General features: G+C 47.9%; 1 protein-coding gene across 2 annotated transcripts in view; it reads right to left on the reverse strand.

The window, feature by feature from the left end:
- The window catches only part of LOC122372058 (sodium- and chloride-dependent GABA transporter 1-like), a 44,162-nt gene extending 36,778 nt beyond the window's left edge, over window positions 1-7,384 (reverse strand). The window contains exon 1 of one of the 2 annotated variants that reach the window (XM_043348914.1): window positions 7,160-7,384. In XM_043348914.1, coding sequence (XP_043204849.1) covers window positions 7,160-7,201 — 42 coding nt within the window. In that variant the 5' untranslated portion in view covers window positions 7,202-7,384. The remainder of the gene's footprint in view (window positions 1-7,159) is intronic. The other variant, XM_043348915.1, reaches the window with a different exon arrangement.
- Between the last annotated feature and the right edge of the window lie 4,903 nt (window positions 7,385-12,287).

The raw sequence follows: 12,287 nt of genomic DNA on the forward strand, positions 1-12,287 counted from the left end.
ATGGGGCGGCCCCTACGATTTTCTTCAAAATATGCACAGACACTCTCCTGGGCCCCCTCTTCAATCTGGCTGAAGAAACCTACCGGGGAATCCAAAGGAAGGGGCCCAAAGAGGGCCCCAAAGAGGCCCTTTCTAAGTATTGCCCCTAATTTCGCGACCAACCCCGGCAATATGCACATCATTGGAAAGAGCGTAATTTCTCAAACAAAAAACCCAAGTAACATTTTTCGATGGGGCCCACCTGGGGCCCACGGGACCCAATTGAAATTTGGGGCCCCATGGGGCGGCCCCTATGATTTTCTTCAAAATTTGCACAGACACTCTCCTGGGCCCCCTCTTCAATCTGGCTGAAGAAACCTACCGGGGAATCCAAAGGAAGGGGCCAAAGAGGGCCCCAAAGAGGCCCTTTCTAAGTATTGCATCTAATTTCGCGACCAACCCCGGCAATATGCACATCATTGGAAAGAGCGTTATTTCCAAAACAAAAAACCCAAGTAACATTTTTCGATGGGGCCCACCTGGGGCCCACGGGACCCAATTGAAATTTGGGGCCCAATGGGGCGGCCCCTACGATTTTCTTCAAAATTTGCACAGACACTCTCCTGGGCCCCCTCTTCAATCTGGCTGAAGAAACCTACCGGGGAATCCAAAGAAAGGGGCCCAAAGAGGGCCCCAAAGAGGCCCTTTCTCAGTATTGCCCCTAATTTCGCGACCAACCCCGGCAATATGCACATCATTGGAAAGAGCGTAATTTCCCAAACAAAAAACCCAAGTAACATTTTTCGATGGGGCCCACCTGGGGCCCACGGGACCCAATTGAAATTTGGGGCCCAATGGGGCGGCCCCTACGATTTTCTTCAAAATTTGCACAGACACTCTCCTGGGCCCCCTCTTCAATCTGGCTGAAGAAACCTACCGGGGAATCCAAAGGAAGGGGCCCAAAGAGGGCCCCAAAGAGGCCCTTTCTAAGTATTGCCCCTAATTTCGCGACCAACTCCGGCAATATGCACATCATTGGAAAGAGCGTAATTTCCCAAACAAAAAACCCAAGCAACATTTTTCGATGGGGCCCACCTGGGGCCCACGGGACCCAATTGAAATTTGGGGCCCAATGGGGCGGCCCCTACGATTTTCTTCAGACACTCTCCTGGGCCCCCTCTTCAATCTGGCTGAAGAAACCTACCGGGGAATCCAAAGGAAGGGGCCAAAGAGGGCCCCAAAGAGGCCCTTTCTAAGTATTGCATCTAATTTCGCGACCAACCCCGGCAATATGCACATCATTGGAAAGAGCGTTATTTCCCAAACAAAAAACCCAAGTAACATTTTTCGATGGGGCCCACCTGGGGCCCACGGGACCCAATTGAAATTTGGGGCCCAATGGGGCGGCCCCTACGATTTTCTTCAAAATTTGCACAGACACTCTCCTGGGCCCCCTCTTCAATCTGGCTGAAGAAACCTACCGGGGAATCCAAAGGAAGGGGCCCAAAGAGGGCCCCAAAGAGGCCCTTTCTAAGTATTGTCCCTTATTACGCGACCAACCCCGACAATATGCACATCATTGGAAAGAGCGTAATTTCCCAAACAAAAAAACCCAAGTAACATTTTTCGATGGGGCCCACCTGGGGCCCACGGGACCCAATTGAAATTTGGGGCCCAATGGGGCGGCCCCTACGATTTTCTTCAAAATTTGCACAGACACTCTCCTGGGCCCCCTCTTCAATCTGGCTGAAGAAACCTACCGGGGAATCCAAAGGAAGGGGCCCAAAGAGGGCCCCAAAGAGGCCCTTTCTAAGTATTGTCCCTTATTTCGCGACCAACCCCGGCAATATGCACATCATTGGAAAGAGCGTAATTTCCCAAACAAAAAACCCAAGTAACATTTTTCGATGGGGCCCACCTGGGGCCCACGGGACCCAATTGAAATTTGGGGCCAATGGGGCGGCCCCTACGATTTTCTTCAAAATTTGCACAGACACTCTCCTGGGCCCCCTCTTCAATCTGGCTGAAGAAACCTACCGGGGAATCCAAAGGAAGGGGCCCAAAGAGGGCCCCAAAGAGGCCCTTTCTAAGTATTGCCCCTAATTTCGCGACCAACCCCGGCAATATGCACATCATTGGAAAGAGCGTAATTTCCCAAACAAAAAAACCAAGTAACATTTTTCGATGGGGCTCACCTGGGGCCCACGGGACCCAATTGAAATTTGGGGCCCAATGGGGCGGCCCCTACGATTTTCTTCAAAATTTGCACAGACACTCTCCTGGGCCCCCTCTTCAATCTGGCTTAAGAAACCTACCGGGGAATCCAAAGGAAGGGGCCCAAAGAGGGCCCCAAAGAGGCCCTTTCTAAGTATTGCCCCTAATTTCGCGACCAACCCCGGCAATATGCACATCATTGGAAAGAGCGTAATTTCCCAAACAAAAAACCCAAATAACTTTTTTCGATGGGGCCCATCTGGGGCCCACGGGACCCAATTGAAATTTGGGGCCCAATTGGGCGGCCCCTACGATTTTCTTCAAAATTTGCACAGACACTCTCCTGGGCCCCCTCTTCAATCTGGCTGAAGAAACCTACCGGGGAATCCAAAGGAAGGGGCCCGAAGAGGGCCCCAAAGAGGCCCTTTCTAAGTATTGCCCCTAATTTCGCAACCAACCCCGGCAATATGCACATCATTGGAAAGAGCGTAATTTCCCAAACAAAAAACCCAAGTAACATTTTTCGATGGGGCCCACCTGAGGCCCACGGGACCCAATTGAAATTTGGGGCCCAATGGGGCGGCCCCTACGATTTTCTTCAAAATTTGCACAGACACTCTCCTGGGCCCCCTCTTCAATCTGGCTGAAGAAACCTACCGGGGAATCCAAAGGAAGGGGCCCAAAGAGGGCCCCAAAGAGGCCCTTTCTAAGTATTGCCCCTAATTTCGCGACCAACCCCGGCAATATGCACATCATTGGAAAGAGCGTAATTTCCCAAACAAAAAACCCAAGTAACATTTTTCGATGGGGCCCACCTGGGGCCCACGGGACCCAATTGAAATTTGGGGCCCAATGGGGCGGCCCCTACGATTTTCTTCAAAATTTGCACAGACACTCTCCTGGGCCCCCTCTTCAATCTGGCTGAAGAAACCTACCGGGGAATCCAAAGGAAGGGGCCCAAAGAGGGCCCCGAAGAGGCCCTTTCTAAGTATTGCCCCTAATTTCGCGACCAACCCCGGCAATATGCACATCATTGGAAAGAGCGTAATGTCCCAAACAAAAAAAAACAAGTAACATTTTTCAATGGGGCCCACCTGGGGCCCACGGGACCCAATTGAAATTTGGGGCCCAATAGGGCGTCCCCTACGATTTTCTTCAAAATCTTCACAGACACTCTCCTGGGCCCCCTCTTCAATCTGGCTGAAGAAACCTACCGGGGAATCCAAAGGAAGGGGCCCAAAAAGGGCCCCAAAGAGGCCCTTTCTAAGTATTGCCCCTAATTTCGCGACCAACCCCGGCAATATGCACATCATTGGAAAGAGCGTAATTTCCCAAACAAAAAACCCAAGTAACATTTTTCGATGGGGCCCACCTGGGGCCCACGGGACCCAATTGAAATTTGGGGCCCAATGAAGCGGCCCCTACGATTTTCTTCAAAACTTGCACAGACACTCTCCTGGGCCCCCTCTTCAATCTGGCTGAAGAAACCTACCGGGGAATCCAAAGGAAGGGGCCCAAAGAGGGCCCCAAAGAGGCCCTTTCTAAGTATTGCCCCTAATTTCGCGACCAACCCCGGCAATATGCACATCATTGGAAAGAGCGTAATTTCCCAAACAAAAAACCCAAGTAACATTTTTCGATGGGGCCCACCTGGGGCCCACGAGACCCAATTGAAATTTGGGGCCCAATGGGGCGGCCGCTACAATTTTCTTCAAAATTTGCACAGACACTCTCCTGGGCCCCCTCTTCAATCTGGCTGAATAAACCTACCGGGGAATCCAAAGGAAGGGGCCCAAAGAGGGCCCCAAAGAGGCCCTTTCTAAGTATTTCCCCTAATTTCGCGACCAACCCCGGCAATATGCACATCATTGGAAAGAGCGTAATTTCCCAAACAAAAAACCCAAGTAACATTTTTCGATGGGGCCCACCTGAGGCCCACGGGACCCAATTGAAATTTGGGGCCCAATGGGGCGGCCCCTACGATTTTCTTCAAAATTTGCACACTTTCCTGGGACCCCTCTTCAATCTGGCTGAAGAAACCTACCGGGGAATCCAAAGGAGAGTGTCTGTGCAAATTTTGAAGAAAATCGTAGGGGCCGCCCCATTGGGCCCCAAATTTCAATTGGGTCCCGTTGGCCCCAGGTGGGCCCCATCGAAAAATGTTACTTGGGTTTTTTGTTTGGGAAATTACGCTCTTTCCAATGATGTGCATATTGCCGGGGTTGGTCGCGAAATTAGGGGCAATACTTAGAAAGGGCCTCTTTGGGGCCCTCTTTGGGCCCCTTCCTTTGGATTCCCCGGTAGGTTTCTTCAGCCAGATTGAAGAGGGGGCCCAGGAGAGTGTCTGTGCAAATTTTGAAGAAAATCGTAGGGGCCGCCCCATTGGGCCCCAAATTTCAATTGGGTCCCGTGGGCCCCAGGTGGGCCCCATCGAAAAATGTTACTTGGGTTTTTTGTTTGGGAAATTACGCTCTTTCCAATGATGTGCATATTGCCGGGGTTGGTCGCGAAATTAGGGGCAATACTTAGAAAGGGCCTCTTTGGGGCCCTCTTTGGGCCCCTTCCTTTGGATTCCCCGGTAGGTTTCTTCAGCCAGATTGAAGAGGGGGCCCAGGAGAGTGTCTGTGCAAATTTTGAAGAAAATCGTAGGGGCCGCCCCATTGGGCCCCAAATTTCAATTGGGTCCCGTGGGCCCCAGGTTGGCCCCATCGAAAAATGTTACTTAGGTTTTTTGTTTGGGAAATTACGCTCTTTCCAATGATGTGCATATTGCCGGGGTTGGTCGCGAAATTAGGGACAATACTTAGAAAGGGCCTCTTTGGGGCCCTCTTTGGGCCCCTTCCTTTGGATTCCCCGGTAGGTTTCTTCAGCCAGATTGAAGAGGGGGACCAGGAGAGTGTCTGCAAATTTTGAAGAAAATCGTAGGGGCCGCCCCATTGGGCCCCAAATTTCAATTGGGTCCCGTGGGCCCCAGGTGGGCCCCATCGAAAAATGTTACTTGGGTTTTTTGTTTGGGAAATTACGCTCTTTCCAATGATGTGCATATTGCCGGGGTTGGTCGCGAAATAAGGGACAATACTTAGAAAGGGCCTCTTTGGGGCCCTCTTTGGGCCCCTTCCTTTGGATTCCCCGGTAGGTTTCTTCAGCCAGATTGAAGAGGGGGCCCAGGAGAGTGTCTGTGCAAATTTTGAAGAAAATCGTAGGGGCCGCCCCATTGGGCCCCAAATTTCAATTGGGTCCCGTGGGCCCCAGGTGGGCCCCATCGAAAAATGTTACTTGGGTTTTTTGTTTGGGAAATTACGCTCTTTCCAATGATGTGCATATTGCCGGGGTTGGTCGCGAAATTAGGGGCAATACTTAGAAAGGGCCTCTTTGGGGCCCTCTTTGGGCCCCTTTCTTTGGATTCCCCGGTAGGTTTCTTCAGCCAGATTGAAGAGGGGGCCCAGGAGAGTGTCTGTGCAAATTTTGAAGAAAATCGTAGGGGCCGCCCCATTGGGCCCCAAATTTCAATTGGGTCCCGTGGGCCCCAGGTGGGCCCCATCGAAAAATGTTACTTGGGTTTTTTGTTTGGAAAATTACGCTCTTTCCAATGATGTGCATATTGCCGGGGTTGGTCGCGAAATTAGGGGCAATACTTAGAAAGGGCCTCTTTGGGGCCCTCTTTGGGCCCCTTCCTTTGGATTCCCCGGTAGGTTTCTTCAGCCAGATTGAAGAGGGGGCCCAGGAGAGTGTCTGTGCAAATTTTGAAGAAAATCGTAGGGGCCGCCCCATTGGGCCCCAAATTTCAATTGGGTCCCGTGGGCCCCAGGTGGGCCCCATCGAAAAATGTTACTTGGGTTTTTTGTTTGGGAAATTACGCTCTTTCTAATGATGTGCATATTGCCGGGGTTGCGCGCGAAATTAGATGCAATACTTAGAAAGGGCCTCTTTGGGGCCCTCTTTGGGCCCCTTCCTTTGGATTCCCCGGTAGGTTTCTTCAGCCAGATTGAAGAGGGGGCCCAGGAGAGTGTCTGTGAAGATTTTGAAGAAAATCGTAGGGGCCGCCCCATTGGGCCCCAAATTTCAATTGGGTACCGTGGGCCCCAGGTGGGCCCCATCGAAAAATGTTACTTGGGTTTTTTGTTTAGGAAATTACGCTCTTTCCAATGATGTGCATATTGCCGTAGTTGGTCGCGAAATTAGGGGCAATACTTAGAAAGGGCCTCTTTGGGGCCTTCTTTGGGCCCCTTCCTTTGGATTCCCCGGTAGGTTTCTTCAGCCAGATTGAAGAGGGGGCCCAGGAGAGTGTCTGTGCAAATTTTGAAGAAAATCGTAGGGGCCGCCCCATTGGGCCCCAAATTTCAATTGGGTCCCGTGGGCCCCAGGTGGGCCCCATCGAAAAATGTTACTTGGGTTTTTTGTTTGGGAAATTACGCTCTTTCCAATGATGTGCATATTGCTGGATTTTGTCGATGTTATAGGCCTGAAATGGTTGAAAACGTTTATTTATGCCCCGAGGGCATACTCCCGGGCCCATATATTTGAAGCTGTTTTGTTCGGTTCAGGGGGGCGCTAGCCCCCTAAATTTGGTACCGTTGTACGTAAAATTTTGTCTTCTTTCGAATGACGTGCATTTTTAGCTGTTTTGACGGCTAGAAGTAGGGTTTTCAAAGTTCGTCGATTGTGCCCTAAGGGCATACTGTTTTTTTTGGGATTTGTGGCCTCCCCTGATGGATTCCCCGCATTTTGGCACTAGGATTTTCGATAGAGGACACCATTCTGCACCTCTCCACCAAAATTCAGCGAAATCGTAGGGGCCGTCGATCCCTGCTGAATCCCTGCTGAACCCCTGCTGAATCCCTGCTAACTTCCGTTACATGTTCCCGGCGCAGTTTAACCTGCTCCTCTGGTGCCGTAGCAACGCATATCTCACATACACGTACTCCACAGTCCACGGACACGTCCGCTAGTTGTGCGACCCTCCTACCTCATGTCCGCTGCAGCACGAGACCACCTTCTTCGGGCCCATGACTGAGCGCTTCGCCTGCCGGCCGCGGTGCCGCACAATGGTCCCGAGTCACCGCACACGCAGCACGCTGTGCCCGCTGGCCGGCGACTGCGGGGACAGGCTCACGCCGCTGCCCCGGCCGGCCTCAGTCGGACCCGGGACACGCCACACGGCCGCGAGAACAACTGCCGCAGATCGTCAGCCGTGCGAGCTGGTTAGTTTACACAGGCGTGACCGTCCCCGGGTGGAAATGATCGAGTATATGTAGAGCGATAGTTGAGTCAGATAATTTTGCAAAAATATGGAGTGTGGTGAGTTGGGTTTGTCGAAGGTGGTCCAACCAATGCTGGTGGGCCAAAAGGGGCGACCAAAGCGAGATGCAGGTCAAGGAATTGAAGCATGCTGTTTTGCAATAGGTACTATAGTTCGTTTTTTTTTTCAAAAGGACGCTGGCTCCAAGCAGGGTATATTGAATTAGAGGGTAGGACCAAGTTTAGTAGGCATGATCTCAGCAATTATCTTGTTTTATATGGCGGTTTTCATTATCAGAATATTATTTTTGATATTGTGAAGTTTGTTTATCTCGGTTTTGCGAAAAATAGTAGGGCAACAAAGGTAAATTTCGCGAAAAAATAATTTTAGTTGGAAACATCCATTCTGGTATGCAAAATTCAGTATGAAGCCCAGTATATTGACCGTCTAGTGTGCTTCCAAGGCTGAGTACCTGATATCAACAGGAGTTGTTTACTATTTTGCCTTACGTTGCTAGGTGGTTGCTAGGGAGCTAAGGATACTCTCTTGCGCGATCATTTGCACTTATTTTTCCTCATGATATTGACATATTGCTGTTTCTGAGACCTAACTCATGCTATGAAAAAAGCAGTTTTCTTAAAATGTGTATTTAAGTGCCGTATTATTAACACAGCTCTGCAATTCGGCTTAAATATCTGCAAAATCCTGACTTCCCGGAAAATTGTTGGTGGTGATGGGGATCGAGCCCGTCGATGAAAAGTAAGTCAATATTCAAAGGCTTCAAAACGTTATTTTTTGTTGTTCTGTGAAATAGCAATGCAAAGACCGATGATAGTGCCAGTGTTGAGCTTTCCAATGAAGCATTGCAATTAGTAGTAAGGCTTTTATCACCTAAGATATCTTTCATCAAATATTAAAATTCTGCCATTGTCTTGCTGTAGAACAGGGTTACTTTCAGTCTCTTGGGAACACGATTTGCCGGTCTCAGATCGAAAAACACTTCAAAAAGCGGTAATAGACAATGAAATTTCCCTCCTGATAGCATCTCGGGTTTTTATATATCTTGTCTAGAATTTTCATAAATCAGACGTAAAAATGGCCTATTTCGTCAAATTCCGAATTTTTGCCATTGGGTCTAATGTAAAGCATGGCTACTTTCAGTCTCTTGGGAACACGATTTCCGTACCTCAGATTGAAAAACACTTCAAAAGTCGCAGATAGTAGACGATTTATTCTACAAGATAGCATCTCGCTTTTTTCTGTATCTGGTCATGTATCTTCATAAAACCCTCTCAAATATAGTCAACTTAGCATTAAAGTCTATGGATTTAGAAGAATTTTCATATCCGACTAGATTTGGGCTACCATGTCTGTTGACCGGGGGCGGGCTCCAAGTATGTTTTTCGAACAAGCACGTGTTTTAGCGAGCAAAACGAGCAAAAACTGAACCTGAGAAAATCGAACGTCGACTAATTTTAACATGTGATTTCTTCCCGATAATTTCCATATGTGCATTTTGGAACCAGATATGAGAACAGTGGTGACGTCATGCTGTCGAACATGTATTGCAATGTAACTTATAACTATCATGCACGGAACCGCTTACTCGATTATACAAGCTCGGCAACAGTGAAAAACTAAGTTCCACCCAAATTCGTTGACACTTGTCCCAATGCACGGTCATTTGGATGCCTGCTGCCACCAGTGACGTCATCATAGTATGTTCATTTTTAAGAAACAATTTCCAGCTACTTACCGTGCACAATTTGAAATCGATTATTTTTTCGGTAAGAAATTCTTGGCCAGACACTGAAGCTGCCAAAACTCACGTGAGAGCTTCGATATTGAACTTTGAGCCAGCGTCCTTTTGAAAAAAAAAAACGAACTATAGTATATGTGCGCCGCAACTAACCGTATCAAGTTTACTTGCAAACAACAAGTAGCCATTATCGGCTGGACACTGGACAGCCAAAGTGCAGGCAAGGCTCATAAAAGATGCACGGCTGGCCGGGGCTAGGACGATAACAAAAACGTTGGCTATTGACATTTCCAGCTATCGACCCACAACTGAGTGCGCGCTGACAGCCCCGTCACTCGGGGGTATGTTTAAAATTTTCAGCAGCCTCCAAATTGCAATGTTTCCCGCAAAGTCACACAGACGTAGCTCGCCTCTGTCCAGCTCGAGGCTCATACTACCAGCTGACCCGAACTGGAGCTAAAACGAGGGTTTTGGCGTCGGTGACCTAAGGTTCGGTCAATTTTGCGAACTCTCCATTATAAAATTGTATAGGTACCCCTGAGGTCAACCCAGGTCACGAAAGTCCCCAACAGTTTTTTTTCGGCTTTAACAATTGATAGAGACATGCTACAGCGATTAAAACACCTTAGATGTGTTCAGATCAACGATATGGATCGATTGCTATCGAATCGATCCGTATCGTTGTTCACCTGACCTTTCCCGGCAGGTCGTCACCTCGACACTAGCTCAAATTTTAAAGTTGATCTTCTAAGGTCAAAGTAGGGTCCATACTTCATGAGATGCGTCTCGACGAGGTGAAGAACACGATGCTAGTCCTAATTTCGTGCAAGTTTTGAGTCAAAGGTTATGGGAGAAAAATTATCCCGCAAAAAGTCAATGTTGGCAGCCTTTGCTCTTTGCAGGCTAAGCCGGCGGCTAGGTCAAATTTGAGAGCATTCTTCCGATAGATCGCTGAAAAGGTCGTATAATGCGTTTTTTCGCGGTGCTGTGACTCCGTGTATTCTGGAGTGATTGCCGATTCGTTGAAAATTGGCGAAGTAGGCAAACTTTGGTCTTTCTTGACCTCTGGTGATCTGACATTTAACCCGTGCTGTGCTGGGGGGAGCGTGTAAAAATAAATATGCAAAAATACGCAACACTTCTTTATACGATAGGCGTTATCACAAGTGTATTCGCGGCCATTGGGGCGACGTAAGAAAAGAAGAAAACAACTGGCCACAAGAACTTTAAATGATCAGTTAGCATGCACCTTTTTCTTGATATGTAGAGAATTTACCATTAATTGTTAGAGAAAATTGCATTTAAAATCTTCCATTTATGCTTTTTTCATAGTTTGCACAGTATGTTCTTTTACTAAGCTAGAAACGCTAATTAGAAATAGTTCCCGCATCATCAAGAACAATAGGGAAGGCTTGAAGTGAATACAATAATCTAAACGGTTTTGTAATCCATGTGAAGACACTTCTAAAATTGTCTGTAGAAATATTAAAGGCAAAAGTTCAACTTTTTCGCAAGACGGATGGCTATAAACCTATTCAACGTGTGACAACTCAGCCGGTATTTCGTCATGCCTACAGCCCAGCTTTCCCTAGTGACCGACAGAGGCGCTGCTATCGATGTCCGCCCGTGGCGCCTAACGAACTGCGATGGCCAATATACCTCCCAGGGGCCCATACCTCTCGGGTCTCCCCTACATGTTGTGAAAATTGCAGACCCAGGTCGTTCAAGGTCAGGTCGCCAGGTTACGTCAGGTGACTTTACCTAGGAAAAAGGTTCAAAGGCTCGCTAGAGCTACACCGACTGGACGATCACTTTGAAACTCTCAGCGACTGATATGAGTAACACTGCAACAGTATGTATAAAATGTATCTCTCGGATTTTTATATCTGCAACTAAAGGTCAGGTCAATTTTGTGACCTCTTCATTAGGTATACGTAAGTCAATGGGAGAAAATTGAAATGCGCCTCTTTTGGACGAATGTTGATCAAAACGCTCTCAAACATCGTTTCATAGGTAAACATGACTCACACACTGAATCGGAAAAATGCATCTGTGACCCCTCTGTGTGTCCCCGAGGTCATCTAAGGTCATGAACGGCCACCAGCAGTTCTTTGGTTACTACTTTTGATAGAGACGTGCTAGAGCGGTGAAAACACGTCAGATGCGTTCAGCTCGACGATACGGATCGACTGATATGCAACATGACTCATGGCCTTGACCTGAGGTCAAATTTTCCAAGTGACCTTTCAATCTCCAACAAATAGTTCATTCGACGCGTCTCGACGAGAGGAACGCGATGCTGCCAAAAGTAATGTCGTGGCTTTCTTGAGTCAAAAAGTATTGCCGAAAAACATTTTTCGTGAAAACGTCTATTTTTACAGTTTTTGCCCTCTGGAGGCTAAACCGTTGACCTGAGGTCAAATCTGAGAACAATATACAGAAAGGTCTGTTAAAGGACTATCGAATGCGCCCCCCCCCCCCAGCACGACACGGAAAACACAGGCCGGCGTGTTTTAAAGGGCTATCACCTTAAACCGCACGGCGCGGGTTAAGGTGATCTAAAAAGGAGCAAAGTAATCTCGTCACGATTTTTTGACCCTCTTTTTAAGACCATCCGATAGGCGTTATCACAAGTGTATTCGCGGCCATTGGGGCGACGTAAGAAAAGAAGAAACCAACTGGCCCCAAGAACTTCAAATTATCAGTTAGCATGCACCTTTTCCTTGATGTGTAGAGAATTTACCATTATTTGTTACAGAAAATTGCATTTAAAATCTTCCATTTATGCTATTTTCATCGTTTGCACAATATGTTCTTTTACTAAGCTAGAAACACTAATTAGAAATAGTTCCCGCATCATCAAGAACAATAGGGAAGGCTTGAAGTGAATAAAATAATTTAAACGGTTTTGTAATCTATGTGAAGGCACTTCTAAAATTTCCTGTAGAAATATTGAAGGCAAAAGTTCAACTTTTTCACAAGACGGATGTCTATAAACCTATTTAACTTGTGACAACTCAGCCGGTGTTTCGTCGCCTACAGCCCAGCTTTCCCTAGTGACCGATAGAGGCGCTGCTATCGATGTCCGCCCGTGCC

The sequence above is a fragment of the Amphibalanus amphitrite genome, unplaced genomic scaffold, assembly GCF_019059575.1.
Source record: "Amphibalanus amphitrite isolate SeventyFive unplaced genomic scaffold, NRLGWU_Aamphi_draft 001310F_arrow, whole genome shotgun sequence".
Lineage (NCBI taxonomy): Eukaryota > Metazoa > Arthropoda > Thecostraca > Balanomorpha > Balanidae > Amphibalanus > Amphibalanus amphitrite.